This window comes from Phodopus roborovskii, unplaced genomic scaffold (genome assembly GCF_943737965.1).
Source record: "Phodopus roborovskii unplaced genomic scaffold, PHOROB, whole genome shotgun sequence".
NCBI classification, from domain to species: domain Eukaryota; kingdom Metazoa; phylum Chordata; class Mammalia; order Rodentia; family Cricetidae; genus Phodopus; species Phodopus roborovskii.
The window spans coordinates 15,504,663-15,524,057 of record NW_026126418.1 but is presented as its reverse complement, the minus strand read 5'-3'; the positions used below and the strand labels follow the sequence as shown (position 1 = coordinate 15,524,057).

At 48.9% G+C, this 19,395-nt stretch overlaps 1 protein-coding gene across 2 annotated transcripts in view; it reads right to left on the bottom strand.

Moving 5' to 3' along the window:
* The window catches only part of Creb3l1 (cAMP responsive element binding protein 3 like 1), a 41,260-nt gene that overhangs the window by 881 nt on the left and 20,984 nt on the right, over positions 1-19,395 (bottom strand). The window contains exons 2-10 of one of the 2 annotated variants that reach the window (XM_051184163.1): positions 18,274-18,502; positions 11,069-11,256; positions 9,261-9,369; positions 7,381-7,538; positions 6,653-6,802; positions 6,448-6,506; positions 6,222-6,290; positions 2,924-3,023; positions 2,328-2,454 (exon numbers count right to left, since the gene is read on the bottom strand). In XM_051184163.1, the coding sequence (XP_051040120.1) occupies positions 2,328-2,454; positions 2,924-3,023; positions 6,222-6,290; positions 6,448-6,506; positions 6,653-6,802; positions 7,381-7,538; positions 9,261-9,369; positions 11,069-11,256; positions 18,274-18,502 (1,189 nt within the window). The remainder of the gene's footprint in view (positions 1-2,327; positions 2,455-2,923; positions 3,024-6,221; positions 6,291-6,447; positions 6,507-6,652; positions 6,803-7,380; positions 7,539-9,260; positions 9,370-11,068; positions 11,257-18,273; positions 18,503-19,395) is intronic. The other variant, XM_051184164.1, reaches the window with a different exon arrangement.

Below are 19,395 nucleotides of genomic sequence, written 5' to 3'. Positions count from 1 at the left end.
GAGAAAAGAATGCTGGTTTACTTACTGAAAACCACCCCAGCCATGGTTCCAAGGATCAAACCCAGACCCTTCAGGCTTGCTACACCAATACTCTACCACCAGGATTTAGAGCCGGCTTGCCCATCCTCCCAACCCCAGCCTCTTTTTCTCTCAAGTTTACACTGAGACAGGGTTGCACTGAGTTGCTCAAGCTGGCCTTTAGTTCATTTTGTAGACTGGGTAACCCTTAAATTTGAATTCTCTATGCTTTGACCCGAGAAACCGGGATCACAGGCCTAGACCTTCAGGATCTGCTGAGAGCTGGTTCTAATCCTACCACGCCATTTATTTCCTGGGAGTCTTAAGGGAAATTTTTTCTTTTCACTTCTAGGCAAGTTCACCCTTCAGAGAAGCCAAGGGGGAGGAAAATGGACATTTGTTGGATACCTGTGCTAGGCATTATATAAAAATTCTCAGCTTACAGCAAACTGAATCTCACACAGTCTTGGAAATACGCTTCCCATTGCTCATCAAGGGTCCCTACAAGCTGGCTTCCTGAGTCTAGAGTCTGCTGACTGCCTCACAGCTTCCTCTGCAGGCTCTGATCTATGGAAAAGGCGGCCCCTGGCATTGTGTTAAGCTGTGGTCCGGAAACCAGCCTGCTCAACAAGCCGCCTCCTTCCTCAGACATGCCCTCTACCCTGCCCTGTGCTACCCTCACTCCAGAGGCTCACGCATGCCCTGCTTTCTCCTCGGTGTGTTATGCCCATCAGCACCATCCCCCACCTCTGCTGTGTAGTCAGCCTTCTCTGGCCTCCCAGAGCCTAGGCACTCCCCCACCCCACCCACCCTTCACATCCCTCTTCCTCTTAGTACTCCTTCCAGCTCGCTTCCAGGCCCTCAGTGTCTTGCTCATCCTCCCTGCAGTACCCCTCCTCCTAACTCACTCCTCCCTGCTCTCCCCTCTCTCTGACCTCTCCTCTGTTTCCGCTTTCTCTTCTGCCACATAGGATTCATGCTTCTGGCATATGAAGCTGGCGGGGTCTGCAAGTTCCTCCATGGGCCCACCTGAAGCAGCCTCTGCCTCTGAAAGCCAAGCTGAGCTTTGCCATTCCCTGTACTGACTCTCCCTTGCTGTTTGTGTGCTGCCTTTCCCCTCCCATTAGAAGCTAGTCCCAAAGGCAGGCATGTGCTCACCCAGTGTGCACCAGAACCACCGTGCAAGGAAGGACAGCAACTTATAGGTTCCAGAAACCAACATGGAGAGAGCCCAGGACAGTCACACAACCAGCAAACAGCAGTGGCAGCTGGGACCGGTTCTGAACCACGGTGGGACCACACAGTACTCTGCCGGGTGGCACTCACAACAGACTAGCACTCTCACCAGGGGCAGGTGCTCCCAGCAGAGCCCTGACACCTTACTGTAAGTCCTGTGTGCCTCAGGACCTTTCTGAACTCTGCATGCCGGGCAGTCTCTACCACGTTAGAAATGACTGGAGATGGACACGCATCTGCTGTCCCAGTACCAAAGTACAAACAGTGCTTAGCTAATGCATCATAACCACCGACACTCTCATACATGGAGGTTAGACCTAGAATGCTCTACTATCCTCTGAGGCTGCCTCCTCCAAATCACACCAAAGGACCTCAGAGAGGTGGACTAGAGTGTGATTCCAATTCTACCATTAACATTAAACACGTCATAGTCCCTCATTGGGGCTCATTTATTCTAGCTGCAAAATTAAAGTATAAAATGAAATGAGACAATGCCAACCCCAATCTTTTTCTCTGTGTTTGTTTGTTTAAGACAGGGTTTCTCTGTATAGCTTTGGCTGTCTCAGAACTCTCTCTGGAGACCAGGTTGGTCTTGGACCCAGAGATCCACTTGCTTCTGCCTCCTGAGTGCTGGATTAAAGGTGTGTGCCACCACTGTCCCGCTTCCAAGCTCAATCTTTACTTTCAATTTTATAACGTGTGTGGGTTTTTGCTTGCTTGGGTGTCTGTGCATCCCTTGTGTGTTTGGTGCCTTCTAGGACCAGAAGAGGGCACTGGATCCTGGAACTGGAGTTACAGGCTATGAGTCAGTCACCATGTGAGTGGTTAGGAGTCAAACCTCTGGAAGGACAGCCAGTGAGTACACTTAACCCCTGAGTCATCTATCCAGCCCTCCAAACTTTTTGAGACAGAGTCTCACTATGTAGCCCTGACTGCCCTGGAACTCCCCTTGTAGACTGGGCTGGCCTTGAACTCATAAACCATCCTCCTGCCTCTGCCTCCTGAGTGCCAGTACACCTGAAGTGACTTCTTTCCTGTATCTGGCTCCCACCCAGAAATTGAGAGGTACTCACTCTGACTGGCTGTGTAGACGCTGTCAGCTGCAATAGGATCTTCTTTCACAGTCTTTGAGCCGGAAGAGAATGCAGGAAGGCAGGGCACCAGGGAGCCCAGCACCAGAACGAAGCACAAGGCTGCCACCTAGTAGTGGACAAAGCAGCCATCAGATCTGGGGCAGGGAGGGCCTACAAGATGGCCATCCCTGACTCTCCTCACCCCAAACTGTTGGATGCAAAAGACTCAGTGTTTTCCAGAGAAAGCCTCCCCAGAGCCAGCTGCTTCCTAGAAGTGAGTATTTTGCCCTCCTGAAAGCAGAGGCTGCTCAGTCACCCTCAACTGAACCCCAGGAACATGAGAGGCGGTATCAGAGCCAGCAGGGAGGGTTCTATGTGGTTTTCACCCACAGGGGAGAGAAGTCAGGAAAGGAAGGAAGGGGAAGGGGAGGGTTGCAACTGTGTCCAGGGTCGGGAACATAACCCCATATCACATTCTCAGCCTGAGCCCCAGGAGGTTGACAAGAAGGAGCTAAGAGTCCCTGGGGACCTCCAGTGAGGCCCTGCCCTCAGGATTTCAGACACAATGTGACTTTGTACTAGGAAATAGCACCTACCATGAGGCAAGTGCCAGTTTGAGTGGCCGCCATCTTGTAAGGTCTGGAGATCTTGCTGGTGACCAGAGTCTGAAGTTTCTGCAGCTGCTGGAGCAGGGTTCTGAGGAAGGCACAGTAGTCACCAGAGGGGACCAAGCACAGCAACCATGTCTACGCCTGGCCTAAGGGGGCTGGCTCTTCTCTGGACTGGGCCTCCATGCTTATGTGCCCATTTTAGTTAAGACACAAAGGTCACTTCCTGCTTGGCTCCTTTACAGCCTGGCTTGACTATCTGGGGCCCTCCTCATGGTGTAGAGCTGGGTCACCCTGAAGAAACTTAGGGAGTGCCCCAAATTGCTCCTGACTCTTCTCAGGAAAGGCTGTATTTCTTTCTCTTATCCCAATCCAGTCACAGACACATTAACTTTCCTCCTTTGCACCCCACAGCACCCAGATTCGAAGTGAAGTCAGTAAATGGTAGCCATTGTTTACATTAATTTTATTGCTGCTTTTACTATTACTCAGCATCTGTAACACTTTAGCTTTATTTGTAAACTTCCATGTCAATCTCCATTGCTAAGTGAGGGCAAGAACTGGGTGCTACCCAGCACCAAATCCTTTGGGTATACACACAAGTGTTAAACGTTAACACTGCACTTTTCCATCCAGCTGGGTTTATGCAGTTCCTAAAGTGAACAGCAGATGGCGAAATATTCCTAAAGCTCTTCGATATTTAGGGGCAGAGATAGCTAGATGAAGTTTGAAGGCTCCTCCTCTATCCTGATTGGGAGTGGAGGTGGAGTCGTGGATTCTTTAAGCCAATCAGGGCAGCGGTTGGGTTCCTCCTGAGAAGCTGGGTCACAGGAAGGCAAGGGGAGAATGTAGGTAGCAAGGGTCTCCGAGGCAGACCGGGAGGATGCCTTTTCTGGGTACATAGGAAATTCAGGGCTGAGCTACAACAGAGAAAGGCCCTGTAAGATGCCCACCAACCTGCACAGGTGCACCATGGTATGTGCACACACATATCCAATAAATAAATAAACATAACTTAAAACTTAAAAAAAGGTAAACAGACAAAAACCAAAACAAACAAAAAAATCAAAAACAAAAAGGGTGCTTGGCATCTTGGTAAAGCATTTGCCTAGTGTGCACAAGGTACTGGGTCAGTTCTCAGCATGGCTGGGAGATGGTCGTGTGTTAGGGTCCCACTAAATGCTGTTGTTTGTGTTATTGTAATCACGTCTAGAAAATAATCTTAGACACTTTGGTGGGTTTATAGCTCAGGGCACTATCTAGAATTCAAAACAGTATAATAAAAGGGGCAAAGTCAGCAGGTGAGCATTCTTTTTTTTTGTTGTTTTGTTTTTCGAGACAGGGTTTCTCTGTATAACCTTAGCTGACCTAGAACTCACTTTGTAGTCCAGACTGGCCTTGAACTCAAAGAGATTCACCTGCCTCTGCCTCCTGAGTGCTAGGACTAAAGGCGGCTGCCCCCACTGCCCAGCCAGGTAAGCAACACACCATGCTGGTTTCAGTCGTTGTGTCTGTAAGCCAGGGCTGTCCTACACCTGGTGTCAAGAAAACCGAGGCCATAGAAGTTCACAAGAAACAGCAGAGTGAAGCAAGAACCTAGAACCCAGAGTGTGTCACTCGGGTTCCCTGGCACCAGTGCTTATCAAACAAAGTGCATTGCAGTCACCCAGGCTGCTTGTTAAAATGCAGTTGGGGAGCTGGAGAAAGGGCTCAGCAGGAAAGTGATCACCCCAGTGTGAGGATCTAAATTTGGATCCTAGTGTGAAAAGGCCAGGCATGAACCAGCAATAGTGGTGCACACCTTTAGTCCCAGCACTCACAAGGCAGAGGCAGGTGGATCTCTGTGAGTTCAAGGCCAGCCTGATCTACATTGGGAGTTCCAGGACAGCCAGAGCCACATACAAGAGAGACCCAGTCTTTAAAAAAAAAAAAAAAAAAAAAAAAAGGCAGCAAAGCCAAGCATGGCTGCTATAACCTTGGTGTGTCAGAGGAGGGCAACAGTGGACACAGGACACAGAAACAGAAGCAGCCAGTTAGTGAGAGTCAAACTCAGCGGAGGACCGTTTCAGATGTTAAAGTGAAGAACAGCCAAGGAAGACACCAGATGTTGACCTCTGCTCACACACACACACAGATCACAAACAGAGATAACATATATACACACAGATAACACACACAGGTAACACACACAGATCACATACACGCACACACGCATGCACACATGCATGCACGTATGCACGCACACTAGGTAGATTCTGTCCCAGTGATCTTAGGAAAGTCCTGAAATTCCTGATTTCTTACAAGTTCTCAGGCCATAATGGGGAACTGGCTTTGAGTAGCAAGGGTCTAGGCCAGCAGATTTAACAGTCATGGGAACTACTCAAAGGTATACTAAAACACTGAAGGAGAGATGGCTCAGTGGTTAAGAGCACTGGTCGCTTTCCCAGAGCGGGCTGGGTTCCCAGCATGCACATGGCAGCTCATAACCATCTGGACTCTACTTCCAGGAGATCCAACACCCTCTTCCGGCCTCCACGGGCACCTGCATGCATGTGCTGCTCAGACATACATCCAGGCAAAACACTCATCCACATAAAACAAACAACAGCCATACTGAGTGTGGCCAGACACAATGACACACTCAGAGGCAGAGGAATCAGGAGTTTGAGGTTATCCTCAGCTACTTAGTGAGTCTGAAGCCAGCCTGGACTATATGAGACTCAGTCTCAAAACAAAATGAAATCTACATAGATTGTTGCTCCCTCCCCCCGCAGTAAACTTAGCTCTGGGCCTGAGAATAAGCACTGCTTTGTTTTTGTTTGTTTCTTTGACACAGGGTCTCTTTGTGCAGTCCTGGCTGTCCTGGAACTCCCTATGTAGACCGGGTTGGCCTCAAACTCACAGAGATCCACCTGTCTCTGACTCTCAGTGGGATTAAAGGCGTGCATAGCCATGCCCTAAAAGAGAGAACAGCATTTCTAGCGAGTTAAGAGACAGTGCTGCTGCTCTTGCTGCTGCTGCTGCTGCTGCTGCTGCTGCTCCTGCTGCTGTGGAGCACATCTGGAGGGCTTCTGCCCCGCTCAGTCTTTCTTGAGCATCTCACCAGCCTGTCAGATGTCTAGAGTGGTGTTCAGTTAAGGACAGCTGGGAAGTCAGGGACCGGCAAGACAGTCCTGGGGAACATTTTAGAGTACCATCCCGACCTGGTTATCTCTCCTCTCTCCTGTCTCCCAGAGCCAGCCACCATCTTTAGTGGGGTAGGTGGGACATGGGGGGCACCACTCACCTGTTGGCGTTCTCTAGGGTTTCCACCTTCTTCCACAGCTCATTGTTCTCTGATGTATATGTCTCCACCCTGGGAGGTCAAGCAGGCACAGGCTGAAGACATCCCCACAGACTCACCTGCCCCCCCCCAGCCACTGCCTACTACCATCTCACTGCCTGCAGCTGGGCCTCTGGCTGAGGACAGCACCAGGCTGGGGTCCCAGCCCTACCCATTCTGGAGCACTTACTTCTTTTCTAGGCATTCCACATACTCCTTCTTCTTGCGACGGCTCTCCTGGGCTGAGATCTAAAGGAAGAAGTTCCAAAACAAGGATGCCATGCATCTGCTTCCTAGGTGGTCCCCGATTTCAGAACTGATGTCACCAGGAGACAGAGGCACCCTTCAGTGGAAAGATTCCCAGAGTCTTAGGGTAGCGGTGGTTCCAGCCTTACCTTGTTCTTAATTTTCCTGCGTACCCTCTTCAAGGCCTTCTCCTCAGCCTTGGTGAGAGGGAGTTTGGTGGGGATGGGGTAACCTTCAGCAACCAAGGTTCGCTTCTCCTCTTCTGTCAACAGCAGTGGCCCTGATGTCCCCTGTAGTTTCTGAAGAAAATTTTGGGTTCAAATTTGAGCACTACTCTGTATTCAACTCTCTGAACCTCAATTCCCCCTTGGAAAAGGGGAGGCGTCTGAGTTAAGCTCAGTAACATGCATTGATTGTCAGGGTGGCTTTGGGGGGCCCCTTCTCCATCCTACACTAGAATCCACAGTCTAAAACTCATTTGCCCCCCTCCAAACAGCACCTCCCTTGGGTCCCTTCCCATAATCTCAACTTGGGAGGATCCATGACCTCCCCAGGGTTCAGGGTCTCTTTCCATGTTGCCCCCAAACAGTGTTCCTTGGAGATAGCCTGGGCTACTTTCAGGGCTCAGATATGTCAGGTTTTCAGCTTATGACAGTGTGGCTTCTAGGCCTTTTTGGATCTTGTCTCTACCTTTGATTTCTAGTCATCTTGAGGCAGAACTGAAGAATGCCCCCTCTTACTTGCCAGATGGGCATCTCCCTGTACCTGATGGGATAAGTATCAGACATGGGGTGTCCTGACCTTTTCACTGATGAGGGCACTGGGTGAACCTACTCATTATCTCACCTCCAGGGTCAGCCCATCCCCAGTTGCTTACGTGAGGGGCAGTGAGGAGCGGAGAGGTGGAAATGGCGGTGGAGGAGCGGGCCATGGGCCGGACAGGGCTGGAGGGTGGCAGAGAGCGGGGACTCTGGGAGCCGTCACTGTCACTGCCGTGGCTACTGGGGGGTGTTGGAGGCATCTGTACAAGGTCCTCTGCAAAAAGTAGAGAGCTAGGTTAGAAGGGTTGCACCCACCCGATGTTTGCTCTGACACCATGAGTTCAGCCCTATCACTGAAGTAAATGTGCCAAGAGGCCCTTACCCTCAGCTGGACTATCAGAAGGCCCTTGGCAGTCCCAGGAAGACATCTGGCACCCAAAAAGGTGACTGCTGAGTATGTCTGCCTCTGACAGCTCAGAGGAAGGCCCCCTGCAACCTCAATGAGGAGCCCCTGGGCCATATGCTCCCCTACCTGTGGCTTTGCAGATTCTCTGTCAGCCCAGAGGGGACTAAGGTCCCCAAGCAGATCCAGGGTGCTCAGGCTGACCAGTGTCCTCCCCCTCCCTTTCTCTGACTCTAAAATACTGATCCAATCTCGGGGACAGGATGGCAGGTGTTGGGATTGCAGCAGAGCGGTGAGGAGTGCTCCTCCTCCACACTGTGCCCTTCATGGCCAGAGCAGCGACAAGACTGTCACTGAGCGAGCATCAGGCTCAGCAGCTAGCAGAAAGGCTGGGAAAGTTCCAGAGGTAGCACAGAACTCCCATGGGCTCCATGGCCATGGAGTACAGGGTTTGGCATGGGTAGGCACCCACAGCAGGCCTCTCTCCTTCCTCTGATGCTTACGAGTTTCTTATGGATCCCACTCTGAAAAGAATGCTGGGTTTGGAGTCCACAGACCTGAGATCAAGTCCTGACTGGAGTGTCTCTAATACATGTGGTTAAGTGAGCTCCCCAGACTCACTTTCCTCATCTGTTGAGTAAGGTTGAAATGACTCTGCTTCAAGCAGCATGGGTGCAGGGAGCTAGTAAGTGGGGGGAATGCTTTAGGAACTCCACAGTGCAAGGCACCTTAACACAAATCCCTTCCCACACCTTGTCTGTGTTCTGGCTTCTCTTCAACATGTAAGCACCATTGGTACCTTACTCATATGTCTAGTTTTATGGTACTTAGCCCAGGGCTTGACACATGTATATAGATGTTGAATCAGTATTCACAAACTAATATGGTGGGATTGGAAGGATTCTGCTACCCCTTCTCTTGGCCCAATGAGCTGTACAGGCTCCCTGTGGATTTTCTATCCGCACACCCATATCACTGCTAAGTCTGTGACCCTAGGAACCCTATGATCTACTTGGGTACAGAGACTGTCTTCTCTCTTTGTTTTGTCAATGCCTGAGACTATTAAGATGGTATCTTGATTGGATGGATGGATAAATGGGTGGCTGTTTAAGTAGATCGGTAGATGGATGAATTTATGGATGTTTGGTGGATGGGTTGGTAGATGGAAGGATGAATGAGTAGATGAATGAATCGATGCGTGGGTGGTAGAGTGATAGATGAATTCATAGATCAATGGATAGATAGATGGGTGGATGGGTAAGTGGGTAGATGGGTGGATGGATAAACAGGTGAGTGGATGGCTGAGTAAGGGATGGATGGATGCAATATGAATGGTGACTAGAAAGTGGCCTTCAGTTCATGAATGGATGTTGCAAGGATTGGCAAGGAGTGGTGGTGGTAGAGCTATGGCAGCTGAAGACTGGGTAAAGAAGGATTGGCGGGAAAAGGGAGCATATATAGATACAGAGCGAGAGATTGGAAAGGTGAGGGCGTCTGGGGGAGACGTGGGAGAGTTTTGCGGGACAGGGATGGTCTGGACAAAGGGAGTAGGATGATGTCTGTCTGTGATCAGAGTTTCTTGTACATACTTACCTGGTGTCACTTTGAGAAACTGGCTCACTTCTGGGGGTTCTGCTTTGATCACTGGCAGCTGAGTCATTTCTCCTGGGGCCTGAGGAAGAGACAGGTTCAGCTCCATCACCTGCCCAGGGGATAACCCTCATCACATTATTAACCCTCCCTCCCTCAGGCTGGAGAGCTATCCTGCATAGTTGGAACAATGGCTGGCCTCAAGAGACAACAGAGAGGCAAGTTCTCCTGCATGGGAAAGCCACACTAACCCTGAGAGCAGAGAATAGTGGTGAGAGCAGAATCTCAGGGGATAGGGTTCCCGCGGCATCTGGGGCTAGGCCACCTTCCAGGCAGAGGCTGCCCCTTCACCAACTATGAAAGCCATGTAGGCCTTGGTATGTGGTCTCCATGAGGACTGGAGGTCATGTTAGTCCCACCATAACTGTTGACTGAATGAGAACAATAGTTCAGGAGGCATTAACTGGCCAAGGCTCAGAGAAAGCTGAAATATGACATGGATGTTGGGACACAAGTGTGAGTCGAGCTCATTCAAGGAAGCTTGCAGCAGTGAAAGCCCTTGAAGGCCTTCAAGTAAGGCTCGGGTGAAACCAGATATATATCCTTTATTTTTCTTTTTTTTCCCCCTGAGATAGGATTTCTCTGTGCAGCCCTGGCTGTCCTGGAAGTTGCTCTGTAGACCAGGTTGGTCTCGAACTCACAGAGATCCATCATGTGGTGATCTCAGTGAGGAGGGTGTGGCTCTCCGGACTGTCTCTCCCCACTGGGTCTGCTGGCAGCAGAGATCACAACGCTGTGTGGGGGACAGAGCGCTGAACACAGGGCAATGAGGAAGTATCAGGGAGAGAGCAGGGTGCCCATTCCCTTGTCTGCACCCAGCTCAAGGTCAGCACTACAGATGAGGGGGCATGAGGGGACTATGATGGAGAGTGGTGGAGGCACTTTGGTGGTATAGATGGATGGCTCTCTGTCGACGGGCCCCAGAGCCCTGCACTGGTTAGAGTGGGAATCCTCCACTCTACGGTCTTGACAGGCCAAGCTGGGAAAGCAGCTTCAGAATTTCTGACTTTGTGATTTGGGGCATAACTACCAAGGGCCTCCATTTCCTTCTCCACTGCGATCCCTCCTGATTCTGGCTGAGCCAGTTCTGGGATCTCTAAGGATTTAGCTGGTTGTCAATCAGCCCTTGAACCTTGGGAGCAGGAAGGGTGGCCTTTCTTGCTTATGACTGCTTACTTTGAACCCAGGTGGCCAGCAGGAGGCAACCTCCTGCCTAGGGATTAGTGTTGGTTTGTTAAACTATAGAATTTTAGGCCGCGTGGCTTGTACCTATTACAGGGAAGGAAGCTGGAGGAAAAAAAGAGAGAAGGCAATGAATGTGCGGTTTCCTATACATTCTAGAAGTGCAGGTAGGGTTTATTATGAGAGCAGCTTATTAATCTAAATACAAACTAAAATACAAAACCATTTTTTTTTCCGCATTTACACGTTTATCTTTTTCCAAATCCTGAAACAACAGGAAAGGAAGTATCCTGGGTTAGCTCTCTTTCAGATGCCCTTGACTTCAAAACTAACCTCAGCCCTGCCTGATGGCCTGCAAGCTTTCTCTGCATGTAGGGAGGTCCCAGAATGCTTGGTGGGCACTGTTGTGTCTACTGGAAGATGGTGAAGGGGTGGTCAGTGTGGGAGGCAGAGGACCCTCTCAGTTCATAGAGTCCTGGTGTGGAGTCCAGGACATTGGGTGTCACTCCCCTCTGTCATCCCTAGGCCTTCTCCCCTCCCTCAGCCCCATCAGTAGTCCCTAGGCTCACCTGGTGAGGGATGGGCAGCCTGGAGATGGGGCTGACACCCAGCAGTGGTGGGGTGGCCATGGCAACAGCAGCAGCGGCCATGGCAGAGGGGGCAGCCAGAGGGTCAACGGGCAGCTCCGGGCTCTGCTCCTGCTTCACCATGATAGAGCACAGCTTGTGTCCCAGTGCCCACGCTCCACGTTCCACATCTGGGGGGGGGGGAGGAGGGAGAGGTGGGAAGGACTCAGGTTAGGGGCTCCCAGAACAGAGAGCTCTGACTGACTTCTGTCTGCTGGTGAGTATCCTGGACTGAGTAGTGATGTCAGAGCGCCCATCTGGGAGGGGGCAAGAAAACTGGGGCACTCTGGTGAAGTGAGATGGCTCGGCTGGAACCAGGAGAGGCAAGAGCATCTTTGTATCTAAATGCTCACCGAACAGGCTTGGCCACAGCACCTAGACCTCCCCTGACCTGCTGTGGAACCTTAGGCAAGCTGCTTACCCTCTCTGAGTCTCAGCTTCCTCATCTTTAAAATGAGGAAAGGGGGGCTGAGGAGATGGCTTAGTCTGGAAAGGACTTGCTGTGCAAGAATGAGGACCTTAGTTCAGATCCCCGGCACCCATAGAAAAACTGGGCACAACAGCGTATACCTATCCGTCCAGTGATGGCAGGATGGGCACAAGAGCACCTTCAGGGTTTGCTTGCCACCCAGCCTAGCCAATCAGTGGGCTCTAGGTTCAGTGAGAGACCCTGTCTAAAAAATAATGGGTGAGTGATAGAAGAAAACGCCTAATATCCATTCCCATGCACACACACACACACACAAAACAAACACATATGGGGAAAAGAATCAGGGCATGCAAAGGACGACCCGACAGGGAGGTTTTAAGAATTACTAGTATACAGTAAGCACAGTGCCTGGCAAGAAGTGAACGTTCATTAAGCAGTAACTATTGTAAACACGATTATCAGTATTCAGCAAATGCTGCCCTAGTGAACAGCATGAGAACAGTCTGGGACAGGTATGGTGGAGTCAGAAAAGTTAGCAGCTAGCGTGGCCTTGGGAGCTGCCCCAGAGCTGTGCCTCTATCCCAAAGTGATGAGCAGCCACAACAGAGGGGTTTGAACATGCTGGGGTTCATGCATTTAGATGTACTTTTATTGTGTTAAAATTATGTGTAAGTGCAGGTATGTGAAGAGGGCATTGGATCTCCTGAAGCCAGAGGTAAAGGTGCTTGTGGGCCACTGAGATGGGTGCGGAAATCAGTCTCCTGTAGCACAGGCTCTTAACCACCGGCCATCTGCATCTGCACCAGATCTCATGGTAGACGGTTGTGAACCACTGTGTGGTTGCTGGCTTGAACCCAGGACCTCTGGAAGAGCAGTTAGTGCTCTTAACCGCTGAGCCATCTCTCCAGCCCCAGATTTAAAAAATTTTTATTATGTAATTTTTTTTTGTTTTTTTGTTTTTTAATGTATATGAGTGCTCTATTTGCATATAAGCCTACATGCCAGAAGAGGGCATCAGATCCCCTTATAGATGGCTGCTGGAAAGCAAACTCAGGACCTCTGGAAGAGCAGCTAGTGCTCTTTTTGTTGTTATTTTGTTCTGTTGTTTGTTGAGACAGGGTTTCTCTGTGTAACAGGCCTGGCTGTCCTGGAACTCTCTTTGTAGACTCACAGAGATCTGCCTGCCTCTGCCACCATGTGCTTGGATGAAAGGCGTGTGCCATGACACCTGGTACAGCCACTCTCTCCAGCCCAATCCTTCGATTATTCATTTAAAAGGCATAACTGCTAGTATTCAGGCATTTGTACCAGCCTACCCTTGGAGTTCTGAAAGGATATGCCCTCTCTCTCTCCCTCTCTCTCTGCTTCTCTTTCCTTTCTTCCAAGCTCCTGTCCCTGGAGTCCGGTCTCCCCCCCTCCCATCTCCCCTTTTCATGATCCCTTTTCCCTAATTAAAAAACAAAACAAAACAAAACAAAAACAAAAACAAAAAACCCAAGAGGTACTAAAGGCTGGCTGAGAGGAATTCCTGTTTTGATGAAGGAGATCTAGAGAATTCTAAGAAGGGTGATAACATCCATGTACACCCCCAGATTATGAATTTCATAGATTTGGGGAGCCTTAAGTGCTGCCCAGTTGCTTGTCACTTTCAGATTTGCATGTGAGCTGTGAAACCCAATTATGTAAAAGGAGCAAAGAGACTGGCTCTATCTCCAGGTGTGTGGGGATGGACTGACAAGATGAGGCAGGGAGGTATATGGGTGTGTGAAGGGGTGGCTGTGCTGTTGAACTAAATGGTTCAGGGGAGATTGGATGTGGCCTGGACAAATACAGGCAGTGGGAGCAGAGAGGAAAGACTTGAAAGAAAACAGTTGTTTAAAAAAAAATATTTCACATACATTGGTGTTTTGCCTGCATGTACATATGTCTGTATGAGAGTGTCAGATCCCCATGAACTGGAGTTACAGACAGCTGTGATCTGTCATGTGGGTGCTGGGAATTGTGCTATTAACTGGCAAGCCATCTCTGCAGCTCCTTTTGCTTGTTTGATTTTTTAGACAAGGTCACAAGCAGCCTAGGCTGGCTCTGAACTTGCTATGTAGCTGAGGATGACCTGGATGACCTTGTCCTCCTGCCTCCACCTCCCAAGGATCAGGTTCACAGGTGTGTGCCACTGTGCCCAGGCTATGCTGGTGCTGGGGATGGGACCCGAGGCTGTCTCCATACTGGGCCACCACACACGGCATCAGAAACAAAGTGCAAAGGGTGAGTCCGCAGGACTCAGTGATGGGGACTCTCATGGAGGTGGGAGGGTGCTTAGGTTTCCCCATAGCAGTCAGGGAGCGTGTCCTTTGGCCTCACCTGGGCTGCAGGGCTGGCATGCCTCAGCTTTCTTCTGGTGGGCCATGGGTGTCGCCCACTCCAAGGGAGTGCTGCAGCAGAAGCCGCAGCAAGGCATGAGCTAGGCATCAGCTTGCACAGGTGGGATGGAGGGGACTCTGAGGTCCACTGTGGGTATGGAGATGGGTAGAGGCTGCCTGGTCCCACCTCAGAGGGTAGGCTCCTTCTTGCTGGGAGCCTGAGAACCCAGCCCTGGGCCACAGGCAGCCCCAGGGTTCAGGAACACCCACAGTCTTTCCAAATTACAGAGCCAAGCTGTGAGCAACCGGGAAGCTGCCCCCTGCAAACGGCCACAGACAAATTGCTTTAAAAATAGACATGAGTGGCTGCAGAGTTGCTGAACCAGCCATCAGGGTGGATGGAGACTCTGCATTGGAGTGAGAGGCCTGAGTCAGATCCCTGCTCTTCCCAGGCTGGAGTCTAAGACTTCACAGAGGTCCAGGAACTTGGCAGTTGCTGAGGTGTGGTGAGCAACTGTCACAAGCCATAGGACCTCCTACAACTCCTTCTTTGTAGGGAGAACAAAGACCTGTCACTCTTGGAGAGACCCTGCAGCATAACAGTCTAAGACCTCACTGTTCATGAGCTCATGGGAAGGCACCATTTTCTCCCCCATTTAATAGATGGGACAATGAAGGCTTCACACCCAAGGCCACTGTCCTCTGGAAAGGAAGATGAACAAATTCATTGTTCTAGCACTCCTAGAATTAATAGAACTTTAATGTGCCCCCCAAACCAGTGGTTGATATATACCTCATGCTGGGCCTGGAGCTGGGAAAGTTATGGATTTTTTTCATTCATGTCCAGAACTCTCGGGTTTATATTAGTTTCATCTTTAAAAAAAAAAAAAAAGACTTTTGGGGGCTGGAATGATGGTTCAGCAGTGGCTCAGCAGTTAAGAGCACTGGTTGCTCTTCCAGAGGACCTGAGTTTGATTCCCAGCAACTGCAAGGAGGCTCCAACCATCTACGGTGAGATCTGATGTCCCCTTCTGGCATAAAGGTGCACACGCAGATAGAATACTCACACATTAAATCTTAAATAAAAAAAAAAATGAAGAAAGACTTTCCCCCTAGATTGTAAAAAAAAAAAAAAAAAAAAAGTCTATGTGTGTGTCTGTGTGTGAGTATTGTGTATTGTGTGTGAGTGCAAGTACCCTCGAGGTCAGAGGCACTGGGTCTCCCTGAAGTTGGAGTTACAGGTAGTATGTACAGCTCTACTCAGCTGAGTTCAGCTGGGAACTGAACTCAGGTTCTCTGCAAGAGTGGTATGCACTTTTAACTGGAGTCATCTCTCTAGCCCCTATTTTCTTTTTGGTTTTTTTGAGACAGAGTTTCTCTGTGTAACAGGTCTGGCTGTCCTGTAACTCACTCTGGAGGCCAGATTGGCCTCAAAATCAGAGATCTGCCTGCCTCTGTGTCCCAAGTGCTGGGATTAAAGGCATGTACCACCACCTGCCTCTAGTCCCTATTTTTATCTTATAATTGAGGAAATAGAAGTCCAGAAAAGTTAAAGATTTTACTCAAGGTCACCCATAAGCTAATGGGATACCCAGTCACACATAAAATCCTCTTGAGTTCTTAACCCAGCAGCCTTTGCTGTCCTCAAGGCTGGCAGACAGAAAGGGCAGAGAGTAGAATCAGAGGGTTAGCTCTAGCACTCTGTTCTGCATCTATCTGCCAGTGTGAAACAGACAGCTCTACTTTCTTGAAGTCTTTTTCCTTAGGGGTCAAATGTGAGGTAAAACAAAACAGTGATCCTGCAGGCACCATAGGAACAGAATGCTCTATACACATTTACTGTTGTCCCAAAGAATACTGAGATACTGGGGCTTCTACAGGTTGAGACAAATCTGGGGTCTGGATGACTCAATAGTTAAGAGCCCTAGCTGCTCTTTCAGAGGACCCAGATTTCAATTCTAGCACCCACATGGCAGCTCATAAACTCCAATTCAGGGGAGTTTATCACCCTGTTTTGCATGTATGTGATTAACATACATACATGTAAGCAAAACAACCATAGACAGAAAAAAAAAAAAAAAAAAAGACTTGTTGGGCGTTGGTGGAACATGCTTTTAATTCCAGCATTCGAGAGGCAGAGGCAGACAGATCTACAGAGTCCAGCCTAGTCTACAGAGTGAGTTCCAGGACAGGCTCCAAAGCTACAGAGAAACCCTGTCTCAAAAACAACAAACAACAAAAACAAAACAAACAAACAAACAAAAGTCTCAGTAAAAAAAATGGCAGGACCAGGACTACTTGTCTTAGAGGAAATTACAAAATAGGAAGTATTTTGAGGTGGGCACAGTGTGGGTCTCACTTGTGATTACCTTGGAGGAGCAATTTAGAGGCAGAGGGCTTTGAATATGGGAGTTGGAAGAGTGGTTTGCTACACTGAGTCCCACTTCAGGGGAAAAATTGGAATAGGGCTCCTAAGCGGTGTTTTGGAGGATGTCTGTATAAGGAGATGGAACATCTACATTTTTTTGTATTTTGTCCTTATTTAGGATCACAATTTTTGTAGTTATGGTCATTATTTTGAGGTAGGTCTATGCTATAATCCAAAGCTATTCTGGAACTTGTTAGGTAGCCAGTCCTGGCTTCAGACTCATGACCCTTTCTTGCCTCAGCTTCTCAAGTACTGGGATGATGGCAGGCATCTGCCATTATGCTAGCTTCATTTATTATTTAATTATTCCACTACTTGCTCTAAATCAGTGGTTCTCAGCATCCCTGATATGCTGGGTCCTATCTACAGAGTTTCAGACTCAGTGGGGATCAGTGGGGGCTGCAGTTTGGATTTTTGTTCATAGGGAACCATGGACCACGACTGCACTATCTCCAGGCTCTTTTTCTTTTTGTAAGTTTGAGATAGGATCTCACTAAGTTATCCAGGTTGACTTTGAACCATCTATACTCCCATTTCACTCTCCTGTGTAACTGAATTTCATTTAAAAATATTTATTTTTTTTAGGTATGAGTGTTTGTCTTCTCTACAGAGGAAGGCATTGTATCTCATTATAGACGGTTGTGAGCCACTGCTCGGTTGCTGGGGTTTGAACTCAGGACCTCTGGAAGAGCAGCCAGCGCTCTTAACCAGGAGGAGCAGCTGCACATCTCTCCAGCCTTCACTTGTTTGTAGTTTATGAGTTTGGAGACAAGGTCTCACTATGCAGCCCAGGCTGGCCTCAGACTCACCATCTATCCACCCAGCCCCAAGTGCTAGGTTACCAACATGCACTACTGATGGGGGATGCCATTTTGGAAATATGTTTCTCTTATTGGTTAATGAATAAAGCACTGTTGGCCAATAGGAAAGCAAGATAGGCGGGACTAAGAGACAAGGAAGAGAGAGGAAGTAGTAGGGAGGAGATCCAAGATGGAGGACTGAAGGGTAGAATGCCAGCCCTTCTGTCCGGTAAGATGAGACTACGTGGAAGTACTTAGCTTAATAGAAATGGGTTAATAATTAAGTCAGAGCTAGTTGATAAGAAACTAGTAACTGGCCAACAGCATTATATCAAATACAGAGTCTCTGTGTGTTATTTGGGGCTGGCGTGGCAGTGGGACCAAACTGGCTGGCAGGAAAAACCTTACTCATAACACACTACCATGCTGGGCTGGCTGCAGCTCTGCATTTATTATTATTACTATTATTATCATTATTATTAGTAGTATGGTTTATTTTATTTATTTGTTTTTTAAGACACGGTCTCTGTATGTAGCTCTAGTTGCCCTGGAACTCACCATGTAACTCAGGCTGGGCTCAAATTCACAGAGATCTGTCTCTGTATCTTGAATGCTGAGATGAAAGGTGTGTACCATTATGGCCAGATTTTATTTTATTTTACGTGTGTTGATGTATATAGGAGGGGACACCAGTACCTGTTCATGTGTGTGTGTTTGTGCCTACAGAGGGCAGAGGTGGGTGGAGGTTAGATGCCTTCCTATATTGATCTCCAAAGTATTGTTTGAATCTGAAGTTCTCTGGCCAGCAAGCTTCTAGGATCTGCCTGTCTCCCAGTTTATCCTTTTCCTCCATGCATTTGCCCTCCGTGGTTGCTGGAGATTCAAACTCAGGTCCTCATGCTTAAGTGCCAGGTACATCAGCCTTTAAGTCACTTCCAATGGCCCACAGGCTCTGCATTTGTAACAGGCTGTCAGTGACATTGCGGCCTAAGGACCACTCTTTGTGAACTGATTGCTGCTGACCCTAACAAGTGGCCAAGTGATCAAAAGGCAGGAGGGTTTTGCAGGAGTCTCGGGCTGCTTTGGTCCCCTCAGAAGCTTCCTCCCTCCAGGGCTCTTGCACATCTTACCTTGGGTAGTGTCCTCCATCTTGATGGGTACAAGGGGACTCTGGGGTGCAGAATCTCCACTTAGAGAGTAGCTGTGCTCAGCCTGGATGCCTGGAGCAGGGGAGTCCAGTTCCATGTCCAGAAGAGGGCTCTTCTCATCCAACACAGGGTCATCAAAGAAACTGCTGAACAGGTCATTGGAGAAGTCCTCCATGTTTTCCACAAAGTGGTCCAGGTGCTCCGGGAAGTGCTGGGGAGGGAGGTGGAACCTCAGTTTAGCTTGGAGAAGGGGTATAGGCACTGCTGTGAGATCAGTCACCTCTTCATTCTTTTTTCCCTACCATTCATACCATTACATCATCGCCTCCTCCCCATGAGCAACTTCACCAGCTCCAGCTCTCTTTGTTTCTTCCATTTAAATGTTTTTGTTGCTGGGCATGGTGGTGGTGCTCACCTTTAATCCCAGCACTCAGGAGGCAGAGGCAGGTGGAGCTCTGTGAGTTTGAGGACAGACAGGAGTATATAGTGAGTTCCAAAAACAGCCAGAGCTTTATAGAGAGACATTGTCTCATAGTGTGTGCATGTGTAGACATGCATGCCACAGCATGTGTGTAAGTCAGAGAATAATGTTGTGGGGTTGTTTCTACTCTTTTTAGAAAAAGATTTATTTACAGTGTCTGCCTACATGCCGGAAGAGGGCATCAAAGGAGCCACCTATGGCTGCTGGGAATTGAACTAGGAGCCATTGGAAGGCCAGGCAGTGCTCTTAACTGCTGAGCCATCTCTCCAGTCCCCTATCATTCTATGTTTATGTGGGGTTGTAGGAGTAAATTCAGGCTTCTGGGCATGTAGATAAGTGCCTTTACTCACTGAACAATCTCACTAACTTCCTCTCTTTTAAATTTTGTATTTATTTATTTTCTTTAAATTAGGGTCTGGAGCCACAAGAGCACTTGTGGCTCATTCAGAGAACCCAGGTTTGGTTCCCAGCACCCACATGGTGGCTCACAACCATCTGTAGCTCCAGTTCCAGAGAATCTGATGTTTTCTCCTGTCCCATAGGAACCATGCACACATATGGTGCACATACAAACATGAAAGCAAAACACTCAAACACATTAAACCCTCTGGCCTACACACACA